Source organism: Anolis sagrei, chromosome 6, assembly GCF_037176765.1.
Source record: "Anolis sagrei isolate rAnoSag1 chromosome 6, rAnoSag1.mat, whole genome shotgun sequence".
Taxonomy (NCBI): domain Eukaryota; kingdom Metazoa; phylum Chordata; class Lepidosauria; order Squamata; family Dactyloidae; genus Anolis; species Anolis sagrei.
The window spans coordinates 40319578-40340314 of NC_090026.1; the positions used below are offsets into that span (position 1 = coordinate 40319578).

The window sequence follows — 20737 nt, forward strand, 5'->3', positions numbered from 1 at the left end:
CTATTGAACCCTGGGATCTGTAGCTTTCTCTAGCAGAGAGCTACCCCACAATACTACCATTGTTAGGATTCCACAAAACAGAATAATGAATGAAAAGTGACATGAAAGAGCTACAACTGCTGAGCACAAAAAGGGCCCTGAAAGCTGCCACCTTCTTTCTTGATATGTGAGTGGTAAAGTACAAGGAGGGGAGAAAAGCAGTGAATTTTGGAAAGTCATCACTCTAGCACAGAAAGAAAGAAAGAAAGAGAAAGAGAGATGCACACAGGACTGGCTCGCCAGCTCACATCAAAGTGATGCCTGTCCATTTTCCAGGGGAGGGAATTTTGTACAAGTGGTTGCATCAGAGGCGGAAAGGAGAGGATTAAGGAAATCGGGGACACAATGGGGATCCGTGCTCTATGGTGGGGGTGGTCCTGCAATTAGCAATGAGAAGCAAGCAAGAAAAAGCAGGAGGGAAACAATATCTGGGAGTGATTTGTTCCCAAGGCATGGCAGGCCTGTGCAAACGTTTCAGCCAATGTTCATCAGCCTATAGGCCTTGCGTGTCTGTTTGGGAAGAGGGGGGGGGGGGGGAGGGACATATAATTATATCCTGAGGCTAGGAGCGACATAAAAGGAGGTTGTGTCTCCAGTGGTTGGAGTGGGAAGCCGGGAATGAGGATGACTGGATTCTAATAAGCTGACAGCAAAGGGTCTCCCTGGTTGGATACACACCCTTTGACAAAGGACGAGACACGCTGGCCACAGCTTTGGGTGGGGGAGGAAGAGGGGAATCTCTACGGTGCAATCGATGCATTTGAACACTGTTTCCTTCCTACAGAAACAGATATTGGCTATCAAGCCTAGGGAAGATCCTCCTAGGGATCACAACAGCTAGAATGCTGGCTAGGAGATTCAGAGAAGTAGAGTCCCTCCAAAAGGAATTTTTCCAAGTTCTGCTCAAGCTGGACATCTTGATCAAAAAGAAACCCAACCCTTTACTAATCAGTTACTTTGTGATGCTTGAAAACCCATTCTACGCAGGATCAGATGAACTCTTACATGGGTTGAATGAGAGGTAATGCCTCCACCTTGGTTACTTGGGTTTGGGTGGGAATATTTTAATAAATCAAATGCAAAAATAATCGTATTGTCGAAGGCTTTCATGGCTGGAATCACTAGGTTCTTGTGGGTTTTTTCGGGCTATAGAGCCATGTTCTAGAGGCATTTCTCCTGACGTTTCGCCTGCATCTATGGCAAGCATCCTCAGAGGTATGAGGTCTGACCTCATACCTCTGAGGATGCTTGCCATAAATGCAGGCGAAACGTCAGGAGAAATGCCTCTAGAACATGGCTCTATAGCCCGAAAAAACCCACAAGAACCTAGCAAAAATAATCCTTAGAACACTGGTTCTCAACCTGTGGGTCCCCAGGTATTTTAACCTACAACTCCCAGAAATCCCAGCCAATTTACCAGCTGTTAGGATTGCTGGGAGTTGAAGGCCAAAACATCTGGGGACCCACAGCTTGAGAACCACTGCCTTAGAATGTGCTCTTTAACTACCATTTTTCCACATAATCACCAGACAATTGGATACATTTCTGCCAACAATGAACAAGTTTTCTGAAGCAGTCACGGAAGAAGTCGACACTGTTTCTGCAACCACAGTCTCACAGTTCTCTCAACGTCTTCATCAGTAGCATAATGATATCCCCACAGATCTTCTTTCATTATTGGGAACAGATGGAAGTCAGACGGTGCTAAATCTGGACTGTATGGAGGATGTCATACAGTGGTGAGATCCAGTCTCTGAAGTTTCAAGTCTGTGCGCTTTCATTTCAGGCGTCAGCATCCTGGGTACCCATCGTGTACAGATCTTCCGATAGCCAAGCAAAGCAATAATGTGACCTACATGTTCTTGTGAAATGCCGATTATGCCTGAAATTTCTCTCTGAGTGATATGACGATCATCCTTGTGAAATTCGGTGGTTGCTCTCACAGGATGCCCAACTCATTGTCACGCAAGTCAGATGTTCCCACCTCAACATCTTTAAACTTACTCGCCCAACAATGCACAGTACTCACATCAACACAATCACCATAAATAGCTTGCATTCTTTGATGAATCTCCTTTGGGGTGACACCTTCTGCTGTCAAGAATTCAATGACTGCACATTGCTTAAGTCGCATTGACCGACCATCTGTGCAGTGTTCCATAATTTGCACTTTAAGAACACAACCATTCAATGCTAAGGCTTTCCACCAAAATGTAACTGTAGAGGAGAGTCTACTGAACAAGCCAGTACCTGCCGCATAACAGTACTGCCATCTGTTGAGGAGTTACGAAGGTGGAGGCATTACTTTTCATTCAACCCTTGTATTTCTCTGTCCACCCAGCCCACACTAAAAATAAATATAGTTTCAGCTGGTACCCATTTTCCACCAGCAAACTCACATAACCTCTCTTTGAACACCAAACATATGCATGGGGCTTGCTAAGGTACGGTAGGAAAATATAGCACAGCACAGATTGTTCTCAAGAGGATTGGCTGTTCTTTTTATGGTGCTTATGGATTATTATTTTTTTGCAAGCCACTTTAAGAGAGATGAAGTATGGCAATGGAGAGGCTGAGTGTACATGCTCAAATTTTAGGAAGGAGAGTATAAGATTTCTTCGTACTCTCTAAATGAGTTAGCTACGACCTCAACATTCCCAGCCAGTGCGGCCACCAATGACTGTGATGATGGGAACTGAAGTCAACTAGGAAACCTACATGTTGTCTAAGGTTTTCATAGCCGGAATCACTGGGTTGCTGTGAGCTTTCTGGGCTATGTGGCCATGTTCCAGAAGCATTCTCTCCAGACATGAATAAATCAGGGCCAGCTAATGCCTCCCAACAAAGGACTTCCCCCAGACAGGAAGCAGCCAGGCTTTGAAGCTGCAAGGCCATTCAATGCTAATAAAGATGGCCAATTGCAACATTCACATGTACCTGTAGCAGGCAGGAGTTCTTCCCCACACCCTGGACATTCCACAGATATATAAACCTCACTTGCTTAGTTTCCAAAAGACCCCTCAACCTCTGAGGATGCCTGCCATAGAAGTGGGCGAAACGTCAGGAGAGAATGCTTCTGGAACATGGCCATATAGCCTGGAAAACTCACAACAACCCAGGAAACCAACGGATTTGTGGAAAGCTGATATAATACTTGGCATCCTCGCTTCCTTTCCACAAGTGATATATGTCTTTCTCTATGGAAATCAGGCATATCTCACTGAAATACTTTTATGTTCCACCCCAGCACATTTAGTTACAAGACCCAATGTAACATGGCTGAGAAAAAATTCTGCTTGTCACCTTGAAGAGCTAGGCTTCACATTTAACAACCATTACAGTACAGGGCAAAACAATCCTGTGATCTGAGTCAACCTATAAAACTGTTCCTTATAGTTTCAGTGACTCCTGTTTGAAACCCCAGGCTGAGGTGGAGATTTAGTACAATTTTCCATAGGATTCAAACAAGAATTTTGTGCTAGTTAACTCCCAGCAGCTCCTGAAGGAGGAAACATTGGTTTATCATTTTCCTTTTCTTCTTTCAATCTTTGTCTCCTTCTACACTGCCATATAATCCCAATTATCAAATCAGATAATCCACATTATCTGCTTTGAACTGGTTTATATGAGTCTGCACTGCCCTGTAATCCAGTTCAAAGCAGATAATCTGGATTTTATATGGCAGTGTAGAAGGGGCCTCTGTTACAAACTGCAGAGCCCTGAAGACTTCAGCTTTATATCATTATAATTGCTCCTAAAATCCCTCAAGTTTCTAGCTTTCATGGTGCCTGAGAAAATAAAACAAAAAATAACCATGTCTGCTAAGGACAGCAAATAAAGAGCAAAACTAAAAAAAAGGGAGATTCCAGAAAAGAATAAATCAGGGCCAGTTATCACCTCCCAACAAAGGATTCCCCTAGGCAGCAACCAGCCAGGCTTTGAAGCTGAAAGGCCATTAAATGCTAATTAAGGTGGCCATTTACAACATCCATACTTACCTCAAACAAATAAGATATTTTTCCCCACCCTAGACATTCCACAGATACATTAACCTCACTTGCCTAGTTTCCAACAGACCCCGCAACCTCTGAGGATGCCTGCCATAGATGCCGGCAAAACGTCAGGAGAGAATCCTTCTGGAACATGGCCATACAGGCCAGAAAACTCACAACAACCCAATGTCTGCTAACTATCCGAGATGTTGTCTAATAGTCCTGCCTTTTCTCATGCAACCCTATTCCTCATCTTTTTCATGCATAGACACCTTAAATATATCTGTATGGCTATACATTTACTAAATATTTACTGTTCTGCAGCAGAAAGGAGGTCCAAGGGCATGCAGTTCACTTTTGCAGCAACTGGCACAATTTAAAGGCTATGATGCTTTAAAGCTATGAATTGAGAAGAGAGAGAGAAATGAATTGAGAAGAGAGAGAGAAAATAAAATACACACTCTGTCAAGATGAAACTGGGGCTGTTTTTGACCTTATGACACACCATGCCTGAGGTTAAACTATGTTTGATCTACAGATAATTAACTGAAGGGTAGTTTTACCTAAAGAAAGGATCATAGTGAACACAATTCTGACTAGAAAACAGCACTACTGAAGTCAGAAGTCAAAACACAGGCGAAATGCACAAAGGAAGTCTGTCTGGTACACTCCAGAATTAAAGCAAAGCATTATCATATAATCATAGAGTTGGAAGAGACCTCATGGGCCATCCAGTCCAAGCCTCTGCCAAAAGCAGGAAAATTGCATTGAAAGCACTCCCGACAGATGGCCATCCAGCCTCTGTTTAAAAGCCTCCAAAGAAGGAGCCTCCACCACACTCCGGGGCAGAGAGTTCCACTGCTGAACAGCTCCAACAGTTAGGAAGTTCTTCCTTATGTTCAGATGGAATCCCCTTTCCTGTAGTCTGAAGCCATTGTTCTGCATCCTAGTCTCCAGGGCAACAGAAAACAAGCTTGCTCCCTCCTCCCTATGACTTCCCCTCACATATTTATACATGGACCTAATCATGTCTCCTCTCAGCCTTCTCTGAGCCCAGCTCTTTAAGCTGCTCCTTATAGGGCTTGTTCTCCAGACCCTTGATCATTTTAGTTGCCCTCCTCTGGACACATTCCGGTTTGTCAACATCTCCCTTCAATTGCGGTGCCCAGAATTGGACACAATATTCCAGATGTGGTCTGACCGAAGCAGAATAGAGGGGTAGCATGAGTTCCCAGGATCTAGACACTAAAGTCCTATTTATGCAGGCCAAAATGAACAAACTACAGATCCCAGGCATACATAGAACCAAGCAAAGACATATAATGCAGATACACTTTCCCTTCTTTACTGAATTTCTGTACACATTGCACTCCAGAGATCTAAACCACAATTGTGGAAGCTTTTTTGCTTACAATTTCCATAAATCCAATGTTTAAAATACTTTGTTCCTATTACTCATAACAATATTTTAAAAGGAATCGACTCTACTTCTTTCTTTCATTGTTTATTTATTGCATTGCCCCCTTTCCCCCCTTGCTTTTGTTAGTTTTGAAAAAGAAACCTAACCATTCATGAGGAAATGTCATAACAATCCATGTCAAAATGCCTTTTGAAAGTAACATTAAAAGTAACTAGAAGATGTTAATTGTCCCACTTGCTATTTTTGTACTGTGACTGTGTTACTTTCCTTGTGATAAAGAAATGTTACTGACTGGGATATATTTCTAAATTGTCCCTACCAAACCTAACCAATTGTCTTAGCCAATTGTGGAAACAATAGTTAAAAATGTGTTTCTAATTGAACTGTTCATTTATTTATTTTTAATTTTTTGAATCATAGAACCATAGAGATTCTCCCTTTCTCGGGGAGATAGGGCAGAATATAAATAAAGATGATGGGATGATGATTATTATTATTATAGAATAATAGAGTTGGAAGAGACCATATGGGCCATCTAGTCCAACACCCTGCCATACAGGAAAAGCACAATCAAAGTACACATTGTCAGCCATGGTGAAAGAGACACACACAATGCGAGTGGAACAATATAACAAAGGCCACTTCTACACTACCCTACATCCCAGGATCTGATCCCGGATTATCTGTTTTAAACTGGATTAGATGAGTCTCTACTGCCAGATAATCTGGGATAAGCAGATAATCTGGGATCAGATCCTGGGATATAGGGACAGTGTGCAAAGGACCAAAGTCAAGATGAGTCCGGCCAAGGTATTTTGCTGCATGAATCAGAGCCTACCACCTATCTAAACCAAGTTGTTACATCTCAAAAGCAAGCCAAGCAAGTTATCTGGCACAAGTGTGAGAAAGTTTCACAACCATCACTGCCAATCCTGGACAGTAAAAAAACCCCAACGCAATCATGGCAAAGCAAATTTTTAAAATTGCTGCCCTTTCGAAATCCTCTGCTTGAAGTGGTTTCCTCACTATGCTACCAACATCAGTCTCGAATCATAACTTCTCCTCACAGAGAAACTAACCACAAAAAACTGTCCTGAAATTTTCCACATTGCTGAAAAGTAGAGAAAGTTTGACTGAATTCCAGCCGATGCGAAACAGTAAGATGATGTCTTTCTCAGTAACCTTACACCAATGACATAGTCTATAGCAGGCATGAGCAAACTTTGGCCCTCCAGGTGTTTTGGACTTCAACTCCCACAATTCCTAACAGCCGAGTTGAAGTCCAAAACACCTGGAGGGCCAAAGTTTGCCCGCGCCTGGTGTATAGTAACTACTATAGCACACCTCATAATTGAGGAAAGACTAAAGTGCATAATATGGCCCATTTTTACATTATGTGTGCTTTCAAGTCGTTTCAGACTTAAGTTGACCCTGAGCGAAGGCCAAGTTAATGACCTTAGAGGGCCGTATCTGGCCCGCGGGCCTTAGTTTGAGGACCCCTGACCTAGAGGGCCAAAGTTTGCCCATGCCTGCTCTATAATCAACTTGCGGCAGAGGTTGTCCACAGAGTTGAACCAGAGGACTGAGAACGTCAGACACTCAAATGAGTCCCATTTTTGCACCCGTTGTTGCCCTCCCAAACTTTAGTGTCTTTCTTCTGCACAGAAAGTGGCTCTTCCAGGTCTTTTCCAGGTCAGGTGGCCCATAGGGCTTTAAATATGGGAAAACGCTCCCCAGAGAACATTATATAGCATTCTGGAACAAAATAAAACCAAATGCAATCCAACCTTCAACAGCGGTTCACTACTAATCTAAAAAATCTGCCAACAGAAACAAGATCGAAGTATGGGAGAAGTTTCTTATATTCTCAGCATACTTCCCAGAACTTGAAAAAGGTGACTTTCCCCAACATTTTCATTCAGAATACCCAGCCAGGGGATTGTGGGAGTTGAAGTCTTAAAAAGTAACTTTTCCTAGCTCTGACCTTTCCCCCAGAAGGCACGTGGCATGTCAGTTTTCTGTCCCCGCCCCCATCCTAACTGAATTAGAATGATGTTAAAGATTAATCAATATGTTCAGAAGCCTGGGATCTGTATTGACAATCCACACAAAACTTTATATCAAAGTCCAACCAAGTCATCTGGCTTGATAAACATTATGCCCATCTGCATGCCCAACAGTAGTTGAAGGAATTACGCCACTGAGTCATCTTCAATTTCCTTCAATTTCTACCACATAACTGGCATGTTTAAAGTAGGATGGACTGCATGTTTCCAAATGAATTTACCATGTGCCAAATTCCAAACCTCAAAGACTACAGGCAGAAAGAGTCCACATATTTTTTAGTTCCAAGCTCTCTCTTGTTTTTTCAGATAGCAACACTAAGTCATTTTGTACATATTCAGAGACATTTCCGCATAGTATTAGCATCATTACCACCATCACCATTAGGGATGTTCTGGCATTATTTCAGTACTGAAAGAAACCCAGCCATAACACTGAAGATATTCAGGTCTGGATACAACATTGTCTCCTAATTCTCAGATACATATCTTTATCTTTATTCAGGACAGGGCTGCAATGCCAGCTGGTGGTTTCCATGTCTGTAGGCTTGTGATTCTGAACCTTTTTTTTTTTTTACCAGGGACCACTTGACCAGGGACCACTATGACCAGGGACCATCCTCCAACATTACAGTTATGAATCGGTTTTTGGTCAACTTTAAATTCGGTTTGGTTATTTGGGGTGCTGATTCAGAAAATGCATTTGATAGACCACATTAGCTCTAGTTTCTGATACAGAACATATGCCATCCAGTAGTTGCCATCTGCTTGCCCACAGAAAACCATATTTAATAAGCCTTGGCACTATAAGAGGATTTTGTGAGACCAGTCACTCTCACTACAACCATTTAGTAACGGTGAGGTCGTGGACCATATTTTAGTTCTTGCAGACTATTGGTGGTCCATAGACCACAGGTTGGGAACCACTGCAGTAGGTCAATGAATTTTCTCCATATTTAAGTCAAAACTCCAATGGAGCTATCCAAGGTGCTGAACCTACTTTGGAATATGGTTCAGCATCATGGGTATCTCTATTGACTAAAACCTATAGCAGTTTTCCTGCTCCAATAACATAAAAATCACTAGCCATAATAATATAGAATAATAAAACTTTATTTCTAGATAGCCCTCTCTCCCCAGAGGGACTCAGGGTGGTTTACACATAAAAAAGGCAAACATTCAATGCCTCAAAATGGGTACAAACATCAAAATAATACAGGAACATGCACTGCGATTTCCTAGTTTTTCAACCTCCCACTTTTCTCTTTGTCCTGAGCTTAGTTAAATTGCTGCAAAGTGTGTTTACAATGCAAAAACAGTTTGCACTCAGGGTTGCTGTAGGTTTTTCGGGCTGTATGGCCCTGTTCTAGAAGCATTCTCTCCTGACGTTTCACCTGCATCTATGGCAGGCATCCTCAGAGATTGTGAGGTCTGTTGGAAACTAGGCAAGTGAGGTTTATATATCCGTGCAATGTTCAGGATGGGAGAAAGAACTCTTGTCTGTTGGAGGTAGGTGTGTATGTTTCAATTGGCCACCTTGATCAGCATTTGATAGCCTGACAGTTTTTAGGTGTGGCTTGTTACTGCCTGGAGGAATCCTTTCTTGACAGGTGATTAGCTGGAGTTTTGTTCTTTATTTACTGTTATAATTTAATCTGGCTACCAGTATTAAAAAAAACTCTAAAATTATAAAGAGAACTGCTGCAGCCAAGGTTAATAAGTTTTTCCATCTTGACTACACTCTAATCTACATCTGGATTCTATATGATCAGAGACTCTTCCATAAAATGTTCCAAAAAACCATAAAATGCTCCAAGTTCCTATGGAGTAGATCAAGACCTAAATTGAACACTGCATTGGCAATGCAGTATCAGTGTAATGGAACATCTTCCTTCTAACCACAACCATCCAAGCTAACTGAAGTTGGCTCTGGTAGTTTCCCTAGACCTCTTAAATGTACTGAGTGAGCTACATCAAGAAGGAGAGGGTATCTAGCTCTACTGGATTCCACTGTACTGCTGATAGAAGTCCACTTTTGGATCCTGACTAATATTCCCAATGCATAAATGAGAAGCACCAACAATGAAGCCAGCTCTCACAAAGAGACTAAAGACCTGTCTCAACTGATGACAGCCAGATTTCCTGAACTTGCTGCTCTCCATACGTTGAAAGCCTTAAGACTCTCAAAACAGGGATAAGGAACGTGTGGCACTCCAGAAGTTATTGGACTACAACAGTCGTCTTCCCTCATCAGCATACCCATTGGTGACAGAAGATGTGAGTTCAGGCCAATGACCATCACTGGCCAATCCCAACATCTTTCAGGCCTCCTCTTAAACAACAGAAAATGACTGACTGTAGCTCTCACTGGTCTGCATGCGCCCCACCTGAACCCATATTTATTTCCTGGGTTGGAATGTGGAGCCATAATGTGTCAGGAGAAAGAAAGGGAGTTAGCGAGTGTTTGGATGAATGCATGGCCCTAGGTCACTCATTCCTCTTGCCTCTTTCTCTCTGTTTCTCCCTCTTTTCTCAGTTTGGAGCTTCTTTGGCGATGGAAGGAGGTGATGCATTCTCAGCAGTCACTCAGTTTACTTCAGCTCTTCCTCAAGACTGCTGGCAGTTGATGCGCCACACATGGACTATGCATGTGCAGCTTGATTCTCCCTAGCATGCCTCGCCCACCATCTACCAGCTGTTACCTGCAGCAAGGCAACACCATCCAGGGCAATGAGGGAGAACGAGACAGATCATCACCTGCAAGGAGATTGGTGTCTGGAAGGACATTCTTTCAACCCAGGGGCTGCAAAGAAGGCGTGGGGTGCATTCCAGTGTTCTTGCTTTCTTTCTTTGCATTGCAATATTACAGTACTCTTTTTCTAACTAGATATTACTTTAAAATACTGCAAAATATGATGTGAGTGTGTATGTGTGTCTACATGTTAATTATATATGTCAGATAGCAAAAAAGCTGTATTCCTCTCTCAATGACCTTCCATACAGCCCTATATCCCACAATCTGATCGCAGGTTTTCTGCTTTAAACTGGATTATATGAGTCTGCACTGCCAGATAATCTGGGATCAGATCCTGGGATACAGAGCCTGTCTGGAAGGGCCCTCAGGAGATTTGTTGTTGTGTGGCTTCAAGTCGTGTCCAACATATGGTGACCCTATCAGATGGTGTTCTTGGAAAAGTTGCTTAGTTTGTTCTGTTGCCTTCCTCTGAGGCTGAGAGTGCAAGAAACCATTGGCCATGGGTTTCCATGACCAAGAAGGGATTCAAATCCTGGTCTCCAGAGTCATAGTCCAATACTCCATACCACTAGACCACACTGGCTCTCATGCCAGAGATACGAAGAGTAATATCATCAGGGAATGAGACCATATCAATTTCTTTCTTTATTTATTTACGACATTTATAGCCCATCTTTCTCAACCATATGGCAACTCAAGGTGGCTTACAGATTGGCACGATTTGATGCCATGCATTCATAAAAGTGCGAATAAAAACATATATAATAACCATTAAAACATCAAGGGCTTACACTACTACAATCTAATGTCCAAAATAGAGACACCAAATTAAGATGCATCCTTTATCTCCAGCCTTTACTGGCCACATTGGGGGAAGTGAATTGATAATTTCACTGGTGAAGGTGGTGTATAAACTTGTGGACAGAAGGGAAGCTACTGGGCAACTGCAGTGTAGGAGGTGACAGTAGTGGAGCTGGTGTTGTTTTAATTCTACTTGGTATTTCACAGAATAAGGCAATACTTAATACAAATCAATGCAAAACTCCCATCAAGCACAACCAGTTTGGCTAATTATTAGGGATTATGAGAGCTCTGGTCTTTTTAGACAACCTAAGTAAAGGTAAAGGTTTCTCCTGATATTAAGTCTAGTCATGTCTGACTCTGGGGGTTGGTGCTCATCTCCATTTCTAATATGAAGAGCCGGTGTTGTCCATAGACACCTCCAAGGTCATGTGGCCAGCATGACTGCATGAAGTGCCATTGCCTTCCCGCCAAGACAGTACCTATTGATCTACTCACATTTTCATGTTTTCAAACTGCTAGGTTGACAGAAGCTGGGCATAACAGTGGGAGCTCACCTCGCTCCCCAGATCAGAACCACTAAGACATGCTCAATCATGGAAATCCACTGGGTGTCCTTGGGCAAATCACATTCTCTCAACTTCAGAGGAAAGCAAAGGCAAGCCCCTGTGACAAGCATGGCCAAGTAAACTCCATGATAGAGACATTTTAGGGTCACTATCAGTCGAAACTACTTGAAGGTACACAAAAGCAAAAACGCAGAGGACTACTTTAGCGGAAATGCTCATAAGATAGCTGCAGTAATGTGAAGGACTGTTCTCTTTCAGAAATCTGACATATACATCAAAGTGCACTATTTTCCCTTCTGTGCCACTCCTTTTGAGCATTTCTCCCAGTACTGCCACAGCACACTCAGAGGTTTGTTCATATGTTCATGTCCACGATCACTGGATCACTGCATCAAGCCATAACTGCCATATATTAACTTTGCACATTATTTGAACCATCTCAAATTGCAGTGCTTTTCAAATGAGTTAACGGATACATCCAGACACTACATATAGATAGACCAATGTGTTCACATCTGGACCAAGTTGAGGTTCAAATTCCTGCTTAGAAACAGACTGCTTTAACAGACCTTGGGTTTGTCACCCCTATTCAGTTCCAATTCAGCATTTATACAATTGAATTAAAAGAGTTTAGATTTGTCAAAGTTAGGAACACATATTATTACCAACCTTCCCATTAGTCATTTATGACATATGGAGAGAGAAAAGGAAAGAGAAAGAAAGACACAGAGAGATAGAAAAAAACCTTGTCCAAATAATAAAAACAAAGAATTGGTGGGATCACAAGCCGGAAAAAGTTACAGAAAATGAACATGTCAAACTACTCTGGGACTTCTGAATTCAGACTGACGGAGTTTTGGAGCACAATAGTCCTGACCTCACAATCGTGATAAAAAACCAAGTATGGATAGTTGATGTTGCAATCCTAGGTGACAACAAGATTGAAGAGAAACAACTAGAAAAGCTGACATGATACTAGGATTTAAAGACAACTGCAAAGACTCTGGCACAAGCCAGTCAAGGTGGTCCCAGTGGTGATTGGCACACCTGGTGCGGTGCCTAAAGACCTTGGCCTGTACTTAAACACAATTGGTGCTGACAAAATTACCATCTGTCAGCTGCAGAAGGTCACTCTACTGGGATCTGCATGCATTATTCGCTAATACATCACACAGTCCTAGACGCTTGGGAAGTGTCCGATGTGTGATCCAATACAACAGGCAGCAGAGTGACCTTGTTAGCTGTGTACTAATATTTTTGTGTTTCAAATAATAATAATAATAATAATAATAATAATAATAATAATGATGATGATGATGATGATGATGAATGTCGCCATACCAGGTGACAGCTGCATTGAGGAAAAACAACAGGAAAAACTTGCGCTATCAAGACCGCAAAATCGAACTGCAAAGGCTCTGGCATAAACCAGTACAAGTGGTCCCAGTGGTCATTGGTGCACTGGGTGCCGTGCCAAAAGATCTCAGCCGGCATTTGGAAACAATAAACATAGACAAAATCACGATCTGTCAATTGCAAATGGCCACCTTACTTGGATCTGTGCGCATCATCCGAAAATACATCACACAGTCCTACACGCTTGGGAAGTGTTCAACTTGTGATTTTGTGATACGAAATCCAGCATATAGATCTCGTTTGCTGTGACATACTGTGCTTTTGTGTCAGTAAAATAATAATAATAATAATAATAATAATAATAATAATAATAATAATAATGGAGCCCCCGGTTGCGCAGTGGGTTAAACCCCTGTGCCGCCAGGACTGAAGGTTCGCTGGTTCAAATCCGGGGAGAGGCGGATGAGCTCCCTCTATCAGCTCCAGTTCCTCATGCAGGGACATGGGAGAAGTCTCCCACAAGGATGATAAAAACATCAAATCATCTGGGCGTCCCCTGGGCAACGTCAATTCTCTTACACCAGAAGCCAATTCTCTCACACCAGAAGCGACTTGCAATTTCTCAAGTCGCTCCAGACACGACCAAAATAATAATAATAATAAAATAAAATAATAATTTATTTATATTCTGTCCTATCTCCCCTGGGGGACTCATAGATTCTTTCTTTTGACTCATGAACTAGAAATCATTACTACTCAACAAAAGTTATCCCACAGCTATTACAATAGGAATACAACTTCTCACGCTGGAGGTCTTTGGGGGGATTTATAGGAGTTGTAGTTCACCTACGTCCAGAGCATGCTATGAAACCAAACAATGATGGATCTGGACCAAACTTGGCATGCATACCTAATATGCTCAAATTTGAATACTGGTGGGTTTAGAGGGGAATTGGCCTGGACATTTTGGAGTTGTAGGTACCGAGATGTACAGTTCACCTGCAATCAATGAGTACTCTGAACTCTACCAAAGATGGAATTGGACGAAACTTGGCACACAGAGCCCTCATGATCAGCAAAAAAATACTTGAAGTCTTTGGGGGAAATTCACCTTGATTTGCGGAAGTTGTAGTTCACCTACATCCAGAAAGCACTGTTTGCATCTGGACCAAACTTGGCACAAATTTTAGCATATCTGATATGTCAAAATTTGATTACTGGAGGAGTTTGGGAGGAACTGACCTTCCTTTCTGGAAATTGTTGTACACCCCCAACCAGAGAAACTGTGACTTCCACTGATGATGAACCTGGACCAAACCTGACACACAGAACCCCCATGACTAACTCAACTTACTGGAGGGATTTGATGGGACTGACTCTCCATAGTGGGAGTTGTAGTTTACCCTACAGACAGAGAGCACACTGAACCCCGCCAATGATGCATCTAGAGCAAACTTGCCCAACATAACAAACTTTAAGTTCTGATTGAGTTTTTCAGGGTTAACCTGGCAAGATGTGAATTGTAGTTCATCAAAAACCTTATGCATTTTGTACAATTAAAAAAAATGACTTTTTCAAATAACCCAGGCAACGCTGGGTACCCCTAAGCTAGTTAGAAATAAAAATGACCAAACCGACCTTATGGTACTTTGGGTGAAACATGAAATGACATCACTCATTAGAAAACACAACAATGTTTAATAAAGGAGGAGGCAACAGGAAAACAGAAGGGCTGTATTACAGGTGGATAACTTCGGGCCAGGAAGACACAGCCCTGAATCTGCAACGTCTATCGCAAATGTCTTCCTTAAGCTACCGCCAATCGAAGCCAACTTAATGCAATCGAGTTGTACTATAATGGTAGTTGCTACCCAACATGGCGGTTTCTGAGGAATACACGGGTGCTGCAATCCATAACATGGATGAGATCGAATTGATCAAGTCTTAATACCCTTGCCAAGATCCTCTACTGGGAAACCTCTCACTTCCCTCATCCAATTCTACATCTTCTCTATCTTAGAATCCAGCCTGCCTCCTTTAAAATCTCAGCATACACCTGCAACTCAAAACCACACCTTCTTATGTTGGATGGGAACGAACAGCAGAGACGAACAGCAGAGACATAAACCTCCTTTGCAACCTGCAAGGCCCCCAAAAGCAGATATTGCTCAGAGCTTGGGAATGGCCTCTTCTTCCATAATAAATCTCAGCATCCCACGAGATGCATAAAAAACCCAACTTTGCACATATTCAGAGACATGCTACCTTCAGTCAGATGTGTGCTTACGCATAGATGATGTGAGTTAGTCTAAATCGGAGCTTTTTTGGGAGGGGAGGGAGGTCCTAACCCAAATCATCCCAGCTCTAAACTGGCTTTGAATCCTCTCCCTGCTACCAATCCCAGTTTGTACCCCACTGCCTCTCCTTAAAAAAAACTGCACGTACTCAGAAATACTTCTTTACAGCTTCAGTCAGACATGTGTTCACGCAGAGATGATGCCTATCAATCTAAATCAGTGCTTGGCACAGTTGCAAAGGGGGGGGGGCATTCCAACTCCCCCAAACCACCCCAGCTTCATACTGGATTGATTTTTCCCGGTCCCTACCTCATCTTTGCTCCCCCTCATTACAAGCCTTTGCACATATTCAGAGGTGCTCTTTTTTCACCTTCAGTGTGATATGCATTCATGCATCTGTGCAGTCGAAATCAGAGCTTGGTACAATTGCAGTAAGGGGGATTCCAAGCCTTCTCCCTCTAAAGCCAAGCCAGCATTCAAATCCAGTGTCCGGAGTCTGTCCCCACAACCTCATTACTGGACACAGCCCTGCCTTCTCTGCCCCCCCCCCCCACACCTGCAATGGGAGAAAAAAAATTGCACATGCTCAGAGACACTCTTGTTTTCAATCCAATGTGGGCAGTCTAAAAAATCAAAGCTTGGCAGAGTTGCAACGGAGAGGAGGGCGAGATATTGCAAGCCTCCCAATCCAAACCCAGCTCTGAAATGGATCAATTTTATTCCAGGGTCCAAATTGAGAAGTTTTTGTCGCCTTCCTGAATGCCTTCTATACCATTCGGGAAGGGGTGTGACTTTGCACATGCTCAGAGTCACTCTTTTTTTGAAAAAATATTCAGTCAGATGTAGTATTTATTTATTTATTTACTATGCTTCTATACTGCCATTCTCAGCCCGAGGGCGACTCATGGCGGTTTACAAAACGGCACAATTCGATGCCCATAACAATACAAAGATAATTTAAATATTAAAAACATTTAACATGGATAAAAAAATTCATTACAATCAACATCATAAATAAATAAGTATATATATAAAGTATAGTAAATAAATAAGTGTAGTAAATAAATAAATGTGTGTTGGCACACCTGAACAGTCTAAAATCAGAGTTGAAATAGAGGAGGGGGACATATTGCAAACCTCCCAATCCAAACCGAAGTCTAAAATGGATCAATTTTATTCCAGGGTCCAAATTGAGAGGTCAGTGTCTCCCTCCTGAACCCTTTCCATAGGATCTGGGGAAGGAGGGACGGGACGGGGACCATTTTCACATGCTCAGAGGCACTTTTTAAAAAAGCAGCACAGTCAGATGTGTGTTGGAAAAGCTGAACAATCTAAAAATCAGAGCTTGGCGGAATATTGCAAGTTTCCAAATCCAAATCGAACTCTGAACTGGATCCATTTTCCCCCCTCCTGAACCCTTTCCATACCAATCTTCCATTTACTGACATGGGAAAAAAACTTTGCATGTGCTCAGAGGCACTCTTGTTAAATTTAATCAAGAGACAATCTAAATCATAGCATGGCGGAGTTGCAATGGAGAGCTGCAATGGTGGAGTTGCAAACCTCCCAATCCAAACCTAGCGCCAAAATTGATCCATTTGGTTCCAGGATCCAAATTGAGAAGTCCGTGCCCTCCGAACTCTTTCCATTCAGCCTTGGGGGGAAAACTTTGCATATGCTCAGATGCACTCTTGCTTTCAGTCTGATGCGGGCAGTCTAAAAATTAGAGCTTGGCAGAGTTGCAATGGAGGAGGGGCACATATTGCAAGCCTCCCAATCCATTCCCAATTTTATTCCAGGGTCCAAACTGACAGGTCAGTGTTCCCCTCCAGAACCCTTTCCATACTGGGGATGGGGACACTTTTCACATGCTCAGAGACACTCGTTTTTAAAAAAACTTCAGTCAGATGTGTGCTTGAACACCTGAATAGCCTAAAAACACAGAGCTTGGCATAGTTGTATGGAGGAGGGGAACAACCCTTTCCATACTAGCTTTGGGGAAGAAAAACATTTTGCATATGCTCAGAGGCACTCTTGTTAAATTTAATTGAGAGATAGTCTAAAACTCAGAGCTTGGCAGAGTTGTAATGGAGAAGAGGATGGGCATATTGCAAGCCTCCCAATCCAAACCCAGCTCTGCACTGGATACATTTGATTCCAGGGTCCGAATGGAGAGGTTTGTGTCCCCCCCCCCCTTGAACCCTTTCCATTCAGCCTCGGGGGGGGGGGGGCAGACTTTGCACATGCTCAGAGGCACTCAGCCTGATATGGGCGGTCTAAACCAGAACTTGCAATGGAGGGGGGGGGGGGGGGACACATACATATTGCAAACCTTCCAATGCAAACCTAGCTCTGAACTGGATAAATTTGATTCCAGGGTCCGAATGGTGAGGTCAGTATATCCCTCCTGAACCTTTACCATACAGCTTGGGGGTGGGGGATACTTTGCACATGCTCAGAGGCACTCAGATATGGGCAGTCTAAACCAGAGCTAGGCAGAGCTGCAATGGAGAGGAGGGGGCGGGGGATACACATAATTGCAAGCTTCCCAATCCAAACCCAGCTCTGAACTAGATCCATTTGATTCCTGGGTTCAAATGGAGAGGTTTGTGTCCCCCTCTGGAGCTTCAGATCTAGACCCCTGTCTCAAGGAGGAGAAAACTTTGCACATGCTCAGAAGCACTCAATCTGATATGGGCAGTCTAAACCAGAACTTGCAATGGGAAGGCAAATGGAGAGGTCAGTATTCCCCACCCTGAACCTTTTCCATACATCTTTGGGGTGGGAACTTTGCACATACTCAGTCTAAAATAGAGCTTGGAGAGGCAGGGGCACATACTGCAAGCCTCCAAATCCGAACCCAGGTCTAAAATTGATCCATTTGGTTCCAGGGTCCAAATCAAGAGGTCTGTGTCCCCCTTTCTGAACATTTTCCATACAGTCTCAAGGATGGGAAAACGTTGCACGTGCTCAGAGGCACTCAGTCTGATATGGGCAGTCTAAAGCAGAGCTGGGCAGAGTTGCAATGGAGAGGAGGGGATGGGGGGCACACATAATTGCAAGCCTCCCAATCCAAACCCAGTTCCGAACTGGATCCATTTGATTCCTGGTTCTGAATGGAGAGGTTTCTGTCCCTCCTCTTGATCCCTTTCCATTCGGGGGGGGGGGGGGAGAGAGAGAGCCCCCGGTGGTGCAGTGGGTTAAACCCCTGTGCCGGCAGGACTGAAGACCAACAGGTCACAGGTTCGAATCCGGGGAGAGGCGGATGAGCTCCCTCTATCAGCTCCAGCTCCTCATGCAGGGACATGAGAGAAGCCTCCCACAAGAATGATAAAAACATCAATTCATCCAGGCGTCCCCTGGGCAACGTCCTTGCAGACAGCCAATTCTCTCACACCAGAAGCGACTTGCAGTTTCTCAAGTTGCTCCTGACATGACAAAAAAAAAAATTTCAGGAGGGAGGCAGACTGCACATGCTCAGAGGCACTCAGTCTGATATGGGCAGTCTAAACCAGAGCTGGGCAGAGTTGCAATGGAGGGGGGGGGGGGCATACATATTGCAAGCCTCCCAATGCAAACCCAGCTCTGAATTGGATCCCTTTGATTCCAGGGTCCGAATGGTGAGGTCAGTATACCCCTCCTGAACCTTTTCCATACAGCTTGGGGGTGGGGGAGACTTTGCACATGCTCAGAGGCACTCAGTTTGATATGGGCAGTCTAAACCAGAACTGGGCAGAGTTGCATTGGAGAGGAGGGGGTGGGGGTCACACATAATTGCAAGCCTCTCAATCCAAACCCAGCTGTGAACTAGATCCATTTGATTCCTGGGTCCAAATGGAGAGGTTTGTGTCCCCCTCTGGGGAGACCCTAGTCTCAAGGAGGGGAAAACTTTGTACATGTTCAGAGGCACTCGGTCTGATATGGGCAGTCTAAACCAGACCTTGCACATATGGCAAGCCTCCCAATTCAAACCTAGTTCTAAACTGGATCCATTTGATTTCAGGGTCCAAATCAAGAGGTCAGTGTCCCCCTTCCGGAACCTTTTCTATACAGTCTGAAGAAGGGGAAAATTTTGCACATGCTCAGAGGCACTCAGTCTGATATGGGCAGTCTAAACCAGAACTGGGCAGAGTTGCATTGGAGGGGAGGGGGTGGGGGACACACATACTGCAAGCCTCCCAATGCAAACCCAGCTCTGAACTGGATCTATTTGATTCCTAGGTACGAATGGAGAGGTTTGTGCCTCCCTTCTTGAACCTTTTCCATTCAGGGAGGGAGGGGGGAACTTAGCACATGCTCAGAGGCACTCTTGCTCAATTTAACGGAGCGACAGCCTAGAAACCAGAGCTTGAAAGAGGAAGGGGACCGACGGGGAAGCTTACCTGCCCCGCAGCCTCCGTGTCGGTGTGGGGCGGAGGGGTCCTGCCCGAGCCTCTCCAGCAAGCCCGCCAGCAGTCCAGGGGGGCTGTGGGGCTGGGCCAGGGGCGCCCAGCAGCAGGTGGGGGGCGCGGGCTCCGGGCTGAGCTGCCCCTCTCCTCCTCCCCCTCCGCCCCCTCCTCCTCCTCCTCCTCCTCCTCCGGCGGGGGAGAGCTCCTCTGAGGAGAAGGAGGTGGGCGAGCGGAGCACGGGTTCCGGGGGGCGCAGCTCCAGCCACCGCCCGCTCTCCGGGCCCGCCTCCTCCTCTGCCGGCTCCGGCGCCTCTTCCTCGGGAGGCTCCTTCGGAAGCACCTTGGAGGCGCTCTGCCGCCGAGCCATGGGCCCCGCCGCCGCTGCCACGGACACTGCCGCCGTCGCCGTGGCCTTGGAGGCCAAATGGGAGCCTTGCTTCTTGAGGAATTTCTCCAGGGGCTTCATGCCGGGCCCCTTTGCCCGCTGCCCGCCTCCCTCACGCCGAGCTGGGGATGATGCTCATGACAGACAAGCAGCAGCAGCAGGAGGAGGAGGGATGGGGACCCGAGCCCGCCTCGCTCCTTCTCTCTCTCTCTCTCTCTCTCTCGCGTTGAGCCTCCAACCAGCAGCTCTCCTCGGCCTGGAAAAGGAGCCGCCAATCGCCGTCGTCTCTCGCCCCGCAAGAACAGCAGCAGCAGCAGCAGCAGGAGCAGCACCATCGAACGCCACCGCGGAGGCGAGCGGGCCACGCCCACCGCCGCAGGCCACGCCCACTCCTCCCTCCTGTCCAGCCCTCCCCTCCCCTGCACGCGCCTGTCCCTTGCTTTCTCTTCTCTTGCCTTCTTTTCCCTTCCTTTCCTTTCCCTGCCCTTCTTTCCTTTTCTCTTTCTTCCTTTCCTTTTCTCTTTTTTCCTTTCCTTCCCTTCTCTTCCTTTTCTTTCTCTCTCTACTATTCCCTTCGTTTTTCTTCCTTTCCTTTCCCTTCTCTCTCTCCCCTTCCATTTCTTTCCCTACCCTTCCCTTCCTTTTTTCCTTTCTTCCCTTTCCCTTCCCTTC

General features: G+C 44.6%; 1 protein-coding gene across 1 annotated transcript in view; it reads right to left on the reverse strand.

Moving 5' to 3' along the window:
- The window catches only part of RAPGEFL1 (Rap guanine nucleotide exchange factor like 1), a 102179-nt gene extending 81745 nt beyond the window's left edge, over nt 1-20434 (reverse strand). The window contains exon 1 of the mRNA XM_060781042.2: nt 19675-20434. Coding sequence (XP_060637025.2) covers nt 19675-20146 — 472 coding nt within the window. The 5' untranslated portion in view covers nt 20147-20434. The remainder of the gene's footprint in view (nt 1-19674) is intronic.
- Between the last annotated feature and the right edge of the window lie 303 nt (nt 20435-20737).